Raw genomic sequence first — 12,995 nt, 5'->3', positions numbered from 1 at the left:
GGTTAATGGTCTCACGAGATGCCTGATGTCTGTTAATGTGTTGACTGAGAGACTGCCTGGACTAAATTACACCTGGTCCAAAGAGACGCCAGATTAAACTACTTTTCATTACAAAGACAATGCTGATCGATATTTGACATTTTAATTTATGAATTTTATGTCAACTAAGTCATGCCAGGCAATGTCTGATTTTCTCCAAATATTTGCAATAACTCTCTGGCATAGAAGTCATATAAGGCCTGGATCATTTTCAAGAAATGGTACCAATGTCAGTTTATTCAATCTCAGCCAAGAAGAATGCGCTCACACTTAACTCTTTCCCCACCAGCATTTAAAAAAAGTTGCCAGCCAGCAACTTCATGGTTAAATGAATTCCAGAAAATGTTATTCTATAAATATATAAACATACAATATATCAAATAAAATAACAGACCCTCTGCTTTCAAACAAACAAACAAAAGAACAAAAACCTATTTCATCCTACCTTCATTTGTTCTCTTTTTATCTAAAAAAAGATAAAAGCGATTCAGAGCGATCCTCAAAACTTACAGAGTACATTTACTGTTTTTGAATCAATGGATGCTTCGGTGTTTTATAAGTTGTATAAGAGCTCCACCTAGTGTATAATAACGGAAATATGGATTGCCGTAAAAACTCGTCATTGGCCGGGGAATGTTTTCTTTTAATTAACGAGATAACTCATCAATGGCGGGGAAAGAGTTAACTATTCAAAACGAATCAACCAAAACATTTCTCTTTGCTTAAGCATTATGCAAGAAATATTATTGTAATGCCAACATAAACCATTACAAATGTAAGTAGCGTTTAGATTTGGTACTTTTTATTGATGTTTCAAGTCCATACTCATAATTGCTTTAGTTTGGCTCGCCCAACGCTATCCTATTTCCTGCTACAACATTTCACTTTGCACAGGCGTTATACACTCACCTAAAGGATTATTAGGAACACCATAATAATACTGTGTTTGACCCACTTTCACCTTCAGAACTGCCTTAATTCTACGTGTCATTGATTCAACAAGGTGCTGAAAGCATTCTTTAGACATGTTGGCCCATATTGATAGGATAGCATCTTGCAGTTGATGGAGATTTGTGGGATGCACATCCAGGGCACGAAGCTACCGTTCCACCACATCCCAACGATGCTCTATTGGGTTGAGATCTGGTGACTGTGGGGGCCATTTTAGTACAGGGAACTCAATGTCATGTTCAAGAAATCAATTTGAAATGATTCGAGCTTTGTGACATGGTGCATTATGTTGCTGGAAGTAGCCATCAGAGGATGGGTACATGGTGGTCATAAAGGGATGGACATGGTCAGAAACAATGCTCAGGTAGGCTGTGGCATTTAAACGATGCCTAATTGGCACTAAGGAGCCTAAAGTGTGTCAAGAAAACATCCCCCACACCATTACACCACCACCAGCAGCCTGCACAGTGGTAACAAGGCATGATGGATCCATGTTCTCATTCTGTTTACACCAAATTCTGACTCTACCATCTGAATGTCTCAACAGAAATCGAGACTCATCAGACCAGGCAACATATTTCCAGTCTTCAATTGTCCAACTTTGGTGAGCTTGTGCAAATTGTAGCCTTTTTTTCCTATTTGTAGTGGAGATGAGTGGTACCTGGTGGGGTCTTCTGCTGTTGTAGCCCATCCGCCTCAAGGTTGTGCGTGTTGTGGCTTCACAAATGCTTTGCTGCATACCTCGGTTGTAATGAGTGGTTATTTCAGTCAAAGTTGCTCTTCTATCAGCTTGAATCAGTCGGCCCATTCTCCTCTGACCTCGAGCATCAACAAGGTATTTTCACCCACAGGACTGCCGCATACTGGATGTTTTTACCTTTTCACACCATTCTTTGTAAACCCTAGAAATGGTTGTGTGTGAAAATCCCAGTAACTGAGCAGATTGTGAAAAACTCAGACCGGCCCGTCTGGCAGCAACAACCATGCCACGCTCAAAATTGCTTAAATCACCTTTCTTTCCCATTCTTGCTTGACCAGGACCACACCCCTAAATGCATTGAAGCAACTGCCATGTGATTGGTTGATTAGATAATTGCATTAATGAGATTTTGAACAGGTGTTCCTAATAATCCTTTAGGTGAGTGTACAGTAGTTCTTAATATATCAAATTCATTGAATATTTACAGTAGGTAGATTTAAAATAGCTATCAACATTTAACTTGTGCAGCAATGCATGCAAACAGATGGACCATTGAAACTTTCATAACATTTTATTTGAAAACAACAGAACGAACACAAGGTAAAAATAATGTTGTACTCATTTGGAGAAAGATGATTTTTTTATCATTCTTTTAAAATGTCTGATGTATACAAGTTCTCAGATGTAAATCACCCATGACACATGATTAAAAAAAATATAAAAATCAGGGCTGGAAAGTCATATAAACACAGCAGTGACATCAGTATGGGACTGCAATAATTTAAAGTGAATACAACGAGAGATGACAAGAGCTCTGTATAAGCCAAGGATTGTGGATGATGCAGCTGTGATATATTATGACAATACATACAAAATGTAATTTATGAATACAAACAAACACATATATCAAATTGATTAGACTTTGGTTGTAAAATGTTTTTTGCAAAACACATAATAATCTGTTGTGAATATTACTCAAAGAGAAAATGACTATAAAACTATTCCTGGGAAACTTTCATATTGTCTTTCCTTTACATTATTCAAAAACTCAACCATGCCATAAAAATATAAAAACACAACAACAACAGAACAAAAAAAAATGTATATCAAAAGAAAACTATACAAAACGATACATGGATTTTTACATACAGCATGTGTAAAAGTATGATAGTTCCTACTAAATGTTTTAGTGTTGCAACTATCCACCATTACAAATGTGAGATGTGCAAAGTAAGGTGATGTTGCTTCGGTACATTTTTAGGTATTCCTGATGTTTCAAGTTGGTTCCTATTACTATTCTAGTTTGGCAATTTTTATGAAAAATATCTGTAAGAATCCGTATGCCCCTACAAATCAAAACCACTAAAATCACTATTGCACAAATAAAGATTACCTGAACGACCAACAGCTTTTTCCGTCCAATGACAAGACACTGGCTTCACCAAAAATGTGCTTGAAATCAAACAAGGGGCTTTCATTTCAAACATCAATCAAAAATGAATACGACACATTGTTTGGTTTCGGAAAGCCATTATGTTGTTATAAATGGTAACAAGTTGAAAAAAAGTCAAAAACTGTTCACATATTTCTTTGAAACACACATTCTAAGTAAGAAAGTTTGTCATTCAGCTGTCCTCTATATATCTCCTTAATGAAATGGTCCCATGTGCCTGACTTTGAAACATCCGTGGATGCGTCAATGAAATGTGTTCACAAACAAGCAAATTCATGGTGACTTGTCTACTGTTTCATGTAGATGCCCTTGACGCCACAGGTGGGCTTTGTAAATTTGATTGAAACCACGCTGCGGTTTCAGCAAAGATAAGGTTGTGGAAAATATATTTCCAAGTATATTTCCTGATTACCTCAACTTCAAGCCTTCAACGTAGTCCACTCTTTTGGCCGATTACACAGAAGGCCGTGGAGGTGGGCGGTCCGGAGGCGGAGCTCTGCATGGGGGTGCGGCCTGAGGAGGTGGAGGAAGGGAGGAAGTAGGTGATGGCGGAAGAGAGGATGGAGGAAAAAAGGCAGTGGATGGTGAAGACCAAACAGGGGGTGGGGAATAAGATGGAGGCGGGGTAATGGGAGGGGGCGGAGTAATTGCATGAGGAGGCGGGGTGGATGGTAGGGGAGGAAAACTGGAGGGGAGGGAGGCCGGTGGACTGCGAGGAGGTGGGGGAAGCTGGCCCTGAGGAGGAGGTGGGTTGAAGTTTTCTGGGGAGGTGTTGATGGGTGAAGAGTGGTGGTTGTAGTGTGGATAATGAGGAGGAGAACTGGACCTGATGCGAGTGAAGTTTATACATCGGCCCTGAGAGAGAAAGAAAAAAATATTTTAACATTTCAAATGGATAAACTGAAATAGAAAAAAACTGGAAAACTCATTGCTAGGGTGTTGTTGTAGGCAAAAGTCCCCCTTCCAACAAGTAACGATGATATTTTGGACACTAGATGTACAGTATTGCTTTATGGACGTTGTATCATTTGCCAGGCAATAAATGAGCTGTCTCCAATCGAAGGCTGTGACCTCCGAAGGCTGCAATACGTCTCAGCAGTGTGACTGAAGACTAGGAAGATAGGAATTCATTGCGCATCACATTTGAAGGTCGTGTCCAGCCTTTTCTGATTACTAAAGTACAGAAAACTGACAAAGCTTTTGTCTTTATGACTAAAGCAGACTAATCTCACGGAAAGTCGTGTTATAGTCACAAAAACAATTATAAATTTATTTGTGTCCATGGCTCGAAATTCAGCTTTTTTACGTACCTTGAACACAAATGTATTTTCCGTGAAACTTGCACAAATTTCTATAACTAGTTTTTCGTGTCCGCAGCGGGAATTTCATTTTCGTGTCATTTTATGTATTGTTTTCTCATTTTTTCTATTTTCTTAACATTGTCGCTTAGGGTTGGAGTTAGAATAACTTTCTGTTGATTTATTGTGTAACTTTAAAGATACACTTAAAGGTTTTGTTCCACTAGGGAAGAAAACTGTACCGCCACAGTTTCATTTTCTGCAAGTGAATAAGTAACCTGACAACACAACCACAATTTCACTGTACAGTATGTTTACTGGAGTGGTGGGAGGTGGTGTGAGGGTCTAAGGGTCCTGTCTCCTGTAGCTGTAGGAAACTATAAAAGCCAGACAAGTTTTAATGACACACAGGAAAGGGATTTTGCTGGTTGTTTACCAGAAACGCTTAGGGAAAAATATGAAGCTCCTTGTCCCAATTTCCTGAAAACTAATAAAGAATTTCACCACAATACACACACGCACACAGGTTTAGAGACATAATGATGATTATGCTGTCCAGACTGTACAATCAGAGAAAACTTTCAGCATTTTTACATTTGCAAAAAAAAACAACAACTTTAAGTTTGAACTTTTTTATTATCACAGGGCCAAATAACAGAGTTGCGACCAAGTCATTGTTTTTTAGGCAAGTCCAAGTCGAGTTACAAGTCATCAACTTTTATGCATGAATTTTGAAAAACACTTTGGAAAAGAACCAAAACACACTTGTAGCCAATCAGCAGTAAGGGGCGTGTCTACTAACCGAGATCGTTGTCTGGGTTGCGTTTGTGTGGGGCGGGTCTATCAAAAGAAGGTCTAACTTCTATTGGGGTAGGGACGTGTTTGTTTTCATGATTTCAAATGTTAACGTTGGCTTTTAGAGATTATGCACCCCACCTTTAAGCTTTAAGTCTTAAACAAGTCATTAAAAATGTAAATTAATTTATATTAGGAAGGCAGGTAGAATATTTTTAACATAAAAGTTTAATTTTAGTAAAACTACTCGTTCAATTTAGGGATTGTGCAAAAATAGGACAAGTAATGAAAAACAATATTTTATTAGTAACATGATATCACAGACAATACATGATACGGACTTTGATGTGTGCATGAGAGTATATTAAATTTAGCTGCCTAGTTTGTGAGGATTTATCGAATAATTCTGTTGCACCAAACCTTAAACCTTGTTTTAAAAAAAGGAGGTTTACATTTAACCCATCATTTTGTTCATGGATTTACGTTATATTTATGATTAACTTTAGACTCAGATTTAAATCTCGATTATGGATTCATTTAAAAGAGGTTTAAATAAAATGCACATGCAGTTAAAATATGTGACTGTCTGACAAAAACAGGCCTCAGCGAGGTGTTTAAGAAATAAAATTAAAGCACATTGCGCTGTCAAAGTGCGAAGCAGTGGTGTTGTCTAGATTTTCCCTCTCACCTTTATGTTCACTCGTCCAAGAGCTACATCCCATAAGCACCACCCAACTCACAAATGCATACATTCTGAAAGACTGCTAATGTGTTAGAATTATGTCAGTTTATTATAAACAAAAAATGACTTTAACAGCCAATGGCATTTACAGCTGGGGAAACTGGACAGATTTTTACACTGGTTTAGTGTTAACCAGCATCTAACTCAGGGTGAACTCAAAAGTATTTACAATGGCTTACACATGCATGAAACTTTAAATATGTTCAAACATAAAAAAATGATCCACTCTTTCAGTACCTATTATCTGACAACTATTGATGGCTAACATTACCATACAGTAATTTAATGGTGTAAATGTTAATATACACAATGGCCATGAATTAACTTTCATTTCCATAGTCGCTGATATAAAACGCTGTTTTTTTGCCAAGCAGTGTCTAAAAATAAAAATAGGCTTTTATTTATTAATTATAACCAGACCATCATGTAGCCCAGGGATCTCCAACCTTTTTGTGAGCGAGGGCTACCACAATGGATAAAACAATCTGGAGGGCTACTTTTTGATATAGTTCACTCAAAACTCTCGTTTTACTTGCGGGCACCACGTTGGAAACCCCTGATATAGCCTAATAACTGATGGCAGCTAGTGAATTATATTAAAAACCATCAATCAGGGCTTATTTTATGTGGAAAACCTTCAGATAAAGTAATAAACTGGACTGATGATTTATGTTACATAGTCACATGTGCATTGTTAATTTTCCGGATTTAATGTTCCAGCACAGCTTCACTCGTTCACTTCTCTACATGGACTGTTTGTTTACAGTGTCGTGTGAGCTACACACTGCATGTAGTTTCGACTTCATTTGGCGCTACGTAGCATGCTTGGTGATGTCAAAATAGACTTCTTCGTGTGATCAAACAACAGGTCAAGTGCACGCTGCAGGGACCCATCTAGAGTGATAAGGACTCTGATCTGATTATGAAGTCTTTCCGAGTCACAGGGTTCAAGTCCAAGTCAAGTCTCGAGTCATTGCTGTCAAAGTCTAAGTCGAGTCTCAAGTCTTTTTAATTCTGTCGAATCGAGTCACAAATCATCAAATTTGGGACTCGAGTTTCAGTCGAGTCGCAAGCCATGTGACTCAAGTCCACATCCCTGACAAATAATTTGGTAATAATTTGGTGCCCACATCATAGGGATTATTAGGTACAAGTCCTGGCCATGTAAAGACAGATTTTTTAATTGTGGAATAAAATCTGGTCCACTAAGATTTTAAATGTGGGGTAAGGGTTTTCTGGTAATTGTTGCTCATATTTCAAATCACCAAAGAAACACGCCCCTACCCCCAAAAGGATCTGGATCCTCTTTTGATAGCCCCGCTTCACACATACGTACGCAATCAAGGCAACAATGTCGTAAATGAGTAACAGCAATGTGCGTATGGTAATCCAGACCCAATGCGTTTTGGTAGTACTGCATGTTTTAACTTATGAATGGTTTTTCTCCGTATCACATGGAAGGCGACGTTCAACACCTGGCTCAAGAGGAAGAGATCGGAATGTTGCCGCTGACAAACGCCTGGAAACAGAAGACATAGACCGCACATGTTGCAGGCTCAAAGAGCGCAAGCAAATTTCCTTGCTTGACTGAATTTTTTTACCATTATTTGCTAGAACCCCATAGAGGTTTGATAGAACTAAGTGCTCTGTCATCCGTATCATTTGTAGACACGCCCCTAAGTGTGTTTTGGTACACGGCCGACACACCTTTCCAAGCATTTTTAAAATATCACCTACCCCACCTTTAAACATAATATATAGTACATTGTATAGACGGTTTCAGCAGTAACAACATAAAGAAGTGGCTTTCATTGTCATATAACAAGCAAAATAAACAACATGTAGATTACTTAGGAAACCAAACATTTGTTATTTTCAATTAGGTATTGTTCAAGAGTTCAGTTTAGAAACTAGTCAGACCATTAAAAAAACTAAAACCGGAAGTAAAGTTCGTACAGACGCGTATTGCATCACGGCATGTGCGTCCGATGAAACCAGAGAATATAGCATTCGCCAATACATTATACATACTGTATACTGATTAATCCTTCACAGATAAAAAAAATAATCCCAGTTGCAGGATTTGAGCCAGGAATCATATAGTAACCAGCCCTAGCCTTTTACCAATACACCGCAGCTCCACTGTTATGTTTGTTTCTCATTAATCTAACACAGCAGTCTTACACAAGTTTTGCTTTGTCTGTGTATCTGCATTCTCTCCATTTTAAAAGTAACCGGGCCATCAGCCAGTTGTAGCCTCAATATCCTTTTTTCAATCATCAGGCCATACAACTTTTTCTATTAAGACCCACACGTCTGGTAATGCTGCGTCTATCGAAATTCCTCTCACTTGACTAATGTTCGGTTTTAATTTCCAGACTTTTGACATCTTTGTTTTGTAACATTATCGTCTCTGTTCAGACTGTCTTCATTGTTACCATAAGCTGAGCTTGACAGCAGAGAGATGACAGACACAACTGCATACGACTGAAGCTGCTTGCAAACCGCAAGCAACTTTTGTCCCTGTGCGTCACCCGTCTCTTTCAAGGTCATTAGGAGGCATTTCTAATTTTGATTACCTTAAGTGTGCACACCGCCAAGCGACTAGCAATGGCGGAGCAACGTGATCTCATTCATTTCAATGGAAGTTTGGCGATTTCCGGCGTCATGAGCGACAACGACCATTGTCGACAAAAAGTGGGTGTGTCCAGCCACGCGACAAAGTTCAACTTTATGCAAATGACTTTTGGGTACAATGAGAGTGGAGCAGTGGAGGTTACTTCATCCGTCTTTCATCATTCACCAAGAGGATGGTTAGGCTGCATTCAGACTAGCAGCGACTAGCAGTAGCAGAGCGACGCAATATCATTGATTTCAGTGGAAGCTTGGCGACTTCTGGCAACACAAGCGACAGTCACCGATGGCGAGTGGATGGGGTGTGTCCAGTCGCGCGGCAATATTTAACTTTATGCAAATTATGAGCAACTTTCGGGAGCGACTACCAAGGAGAACGAAGCAGTGGAGTTCACGTCATCCGTCTCTCGTCAGTTACTGGAGTGGACGGTACTCAATTGATTATGACTACAGATTTAGAAATGCCTCTTTTGAAAGAGATGAGCGACACACAGTGACAAAGTCTCTTACAATGTAAATGTACCTTTACTCATTTGTTTATAGTTGTTACTAGAACATCCAGAATTAGAAACGCCTCCTTAGTAAGTGATGAAGTCCCTGGCGGTGTGCATGCACAGTTAGTTCACAAGTCCGCCTGTCTATTCAATCTTAATTAACAATGGTAAAACGACAATGGCTTGTTGTCTTCGAAGGGAACTTGAGCCCGAGGCACGGCCTCGAGCTTGAGGATTTAAAAACCACCAGAGCTGCGACACGCAGTATGCGCGCTTATAGCGGAAGTGGTGCGGTCACAACGTGCACGCAGTGTGACGCACTAGATTTTCCAGGCGCGTCCGCAACACATTGAGTTAAAAACATCTGAATTTTTGAATGCCGCAAGAGCCCGGCAGGTCATGTGACAAGAACCAACCAATGGTCGCGTTTTCTGCACGATTTTAGATGCGAAATGTGAACCGCCCATAAAAAAACGGCCTCTCAATAATTGATAAACAATACATGACATGAACCCCACGCCTCACTCTCATTGGTAGTCGCTCCCCAAAGCCACTCATTATTTGCATAACGTTAAACTTTTCTCAACTTTGTCACAAAGCTGGACAAGCCCACTTCCTGCGAGTTCGTAGGGTGTCCCATCTGTCATTTTTACGCTCCAAAGTGTGCTCATCAGCGCCCCCTTTGAACCCTTGAGCAGCAGACTGTGTATTTTTTGATCATCGTTCTGAATGTGATCCTTTACAAAAATGCGATGAAATTTATTTATTTATTTTTTGAAAGCAGAGGGTCTGTTCTTTCATTTGATATATTGTATGTTTACATATTTAACCCTGGAAAATCCAAAAACCCATTTATTCTATTGAACAAATTTGACCCCGTGGGTTCTCCAGGGTTAAAGGAAAACATTTTCTTGAAGGTATTCAACATTTTTTTTTTAAATCGCTAGTGGGGAAAGAGTTAATATATCGTAAATCAATGCCGATTGTCACAGCCGCAGCAAAGCTTTGGGTTGATTTTATTCATTTAAGAACCAAAGCCACTTTAAATTCTAGGAAGCTAAGCTGTTTGGACCCAGGATCAATTATTGTCTTGGGTAACACAGTCTCACCCCATGGCGTCAATATTTGACGACACTTGACCATGCGTCAATATGTTGACGCGGAGGGTATACCTTTCGCGTCATTTTTTGACGAACTGGGGACTTCAATACTATTACGTCCGTTGCATTCTCTTTCCTATTTTCTTACCATTTTCGCGTCGGTTTAGGGTTAGATTATGCAAAATTAAACAGTGTACGCGAAATTAAACAGTTGTCACCTGGCGTTGGGCTTAGAGTTAGGTACGCGAAATTAAACAGTTGTCACCTGGCGTTGGGGTTAGAGTTAGGTTTGGGTAGGGATGTCATTATGTAAATCTAACCCTAAACCGACGCGAAAATGGTAAGAAAATAGGAAAGAGAATGCAACGGACTTAATAGTATTGAAGTCCCCAGTTCGTCAAAAAATGACGCGAAAGGTATACCCTCCGCGCAGAGCCGGCCTTAAGCATCTGGTGGCCCGTTTCAATAACTAATAGGAGGCCCTACCCACATAAAACATAAGCATAATAGAGCAAAAATCAAGGATTCCTGTTGGTTTGCATCGGTATATTATTTTATTACGTGCACTTTTAGCTTCACGAACAGGCAGCTCAAAAGAAATGATCCAACCTTATTTAATTACAACTATACAATTATAGTTGCCTCGCCCTTTCATGGACGCTAAATTCTCTGCTTAATTGATTTGCGCAGTATATTTTCAGCTGTCTGGGCTGACTTTAAAAAAAAAACATCTCAAACATCCCCTCAACTTGAATTATTTAACAAAAGCAAAGAAGAAAAAGTGTCTGACTGACACTGAACCGAACTTATAAATAAGGATGGGCTCCGCGTTTTTTCAGCACCGTAGACAGCTCACCTGGCGGCGAGCGTAGATTTCACCTAAACCTTATTAGAAATCCACCTTTCTGTGTTTGGGTGCTGAGAATTCCCTGATAAGTTTATCTTTGTCCAGCGATTTTGTCACCTCGTGCTCAATAAAAATCTGAACGAGAGCTGACGGCATCTATGTTCAATAGGCTATTATAAAAACAGTTTACATTGTTATGCGGGAGCAAAACAAAAATAGACGATTTCCAAGCCACTGTAAAAAAAAAATCACCCCTCATTTATCTAAAGTTCTTGGTCATTATGTTCATTTAATGGAACATTGTGTGGATGTTGCGTTAGAGGAAAATGCCGTCATGCACAAAATATATTAAAGGCAGTCAGTAAATGCACACAGATGTTATACACATATTTTAAATACAATTAAATACTGCATTAAGGTTAGTATAAAATCCAATAATATTATTTTAAAAAAACCCCATTGAAATCAGTCCCTAAAATAATGTATTATTAAAAACCTGGAATCGCACTTGCACAGACAAGCCTGATGAGAGAGAGCATGGTCGAATTCAAAACTGCGTTTTTGCGCCCTTGAAGGGCACTTCGGGAAGGGAGCCGCTTAAACTTTCACTCCAGATAAAATGAAAATGACGTTGCTTTCATTGCTCTATTCTCCAAGTGTATTTTAGCGGTCACAGTCACGCAATGAGACACAATTGCGCAACTCTCTGCACAGCTCTGATATTTGAAGGGAATAAATAGGGCATATAGCGATGAGTACTTCAAATGGATATTCTCTCCATTTGTGACGGAAAATTTGTCGGAATGAATGCGCACGGGCTAACTACGACAGGTAACACATTTAAGAAATGTCGGTTTTCACAAAAATAAGGCTATTAAGCTCTCGTCTAGTGATCCCGATGCTAAAGAATAATTAAACCTCTAGAATTATCCACATGTGCACGTTTTCTTAGAGTTTTTATGAAGCACTGTGATGCTGCTGTAAACGATTCTACATTGTTTTTTAAAAATGAAAGAAATTACTTTTAAAAATAATTTAAATGACATATAATAAATATTAATGCAGTTCTATATTTTTTTTATAAAATACATTCATTTCATATTAATAATCCGATTTCTACAGGCTAAAGCGCGTATGAACGTCCGAGAGAAAATAAAGAGCAGAAATTAATTGATTTAAAATGAAAGATATGTGATTGCTTAACATCCACAGGCACTGACAATGTGAGCTCCCCCGTGCAGGAATCATAGCCCCACGTTCAAACATTCTTGCGCCGGGCTGGGGCCCTCCTTTAGGGCGGGGCCCGTTTCAATTGAAACGGTTGAAACATAGCTAAGGCCGCCTCTGCCTCCGCGTCAACATATTGACGCATGGTCAAGTGTCGTCAAATATTGACGCCATGGGGTGAGACTGGGTTGTCTTGGGAGACAAAGGTTGAACTAAATTAGGGGGTTCATTTAACAGATGGGGAGTGATGTAAAGAGTCTGCAGTTTAAGATCAAACAGTCCAGGCATCGTTTGAGAGCTCGAGGTGAGTATTTCGATGCTGTTTAATGAAGTGTTAATGGTTAACATGTGGTGTGAGAAGGGCAAAGGCGGTGACGGTGAGGGAGAACTGAGTGAAACTGTGACAATTATGGCCTTTTGCAGCACTGCATCTTTACACCGAGGAGGAAAACGTCATTCTGGACAGAAGCATTGGCAGCAATCTCCACATAGTAACCTCAGTAGATGTACTGTATAACCACAGCTGCTCTGTAAACCAAGATACGACGAAACCAAGATATGAAGAATCTGGGTCAAATCCTTCTATTACTATGTATCCAACAAGAGAAACATATTTACCAGAGTGCTACCTGTGTTTTTACAGTGACCAAATTTACTGTTTTAACAAAAGTGGTAAAAATAGAAACCATATAAGGCATAGTTTATCGCTAGTGAA

The 12,995-nt window shown here is 39.3% G+C and overlaps 1 protein-coding gene across 1 annotated transcript in view; it reads right to left on the bottom strand.

The window, feature by feature from the left end:
- Positions 1 to 2,242: 2,242 nt before the first annotated feature.
- antxr1a (ANTXR cell adhesion molecule 1a) overlaps positions 2,243 to 12,995 on the bottom strand; it is a 77,657-nt gene continuing 66,904 nt past the window's right edge. Inside the window, exon 18 of the mRNA XM_065247692.2 lies at positions 2,243 to 3,998. Within this exon, the coding sequence (XP_065103764.1) occupies positions 3,597 to 3,998 (402 nt within the window). The 3' untranslated portion in view covers positions 2,243 to 3,596. The remainder of the gene's footprint in view (positions 3,999 to 12,995) is intronic.

This window comes from Paramisgurnus dabryanus, chromosome 11, assembly GCF_030506205.2.
Source record: "Paramisgurnus dabryanus chromosome 11, PD_genome_1.1, whole genome shotgun sequence".
In the NCBI taxonomy this organism is placed as follows: domain Eukaryota; kingdom Metazoa; phylum Chordata; class Actinopteri; order Cypriniformes; family Cobitidae; genus Paramisgurnus; species Paramisgurnus dabryanus.
Note: the sequence above shows the minus strand (reverse complement) of the source record. Positions and strands in the feature narration are given on the sequence as shown.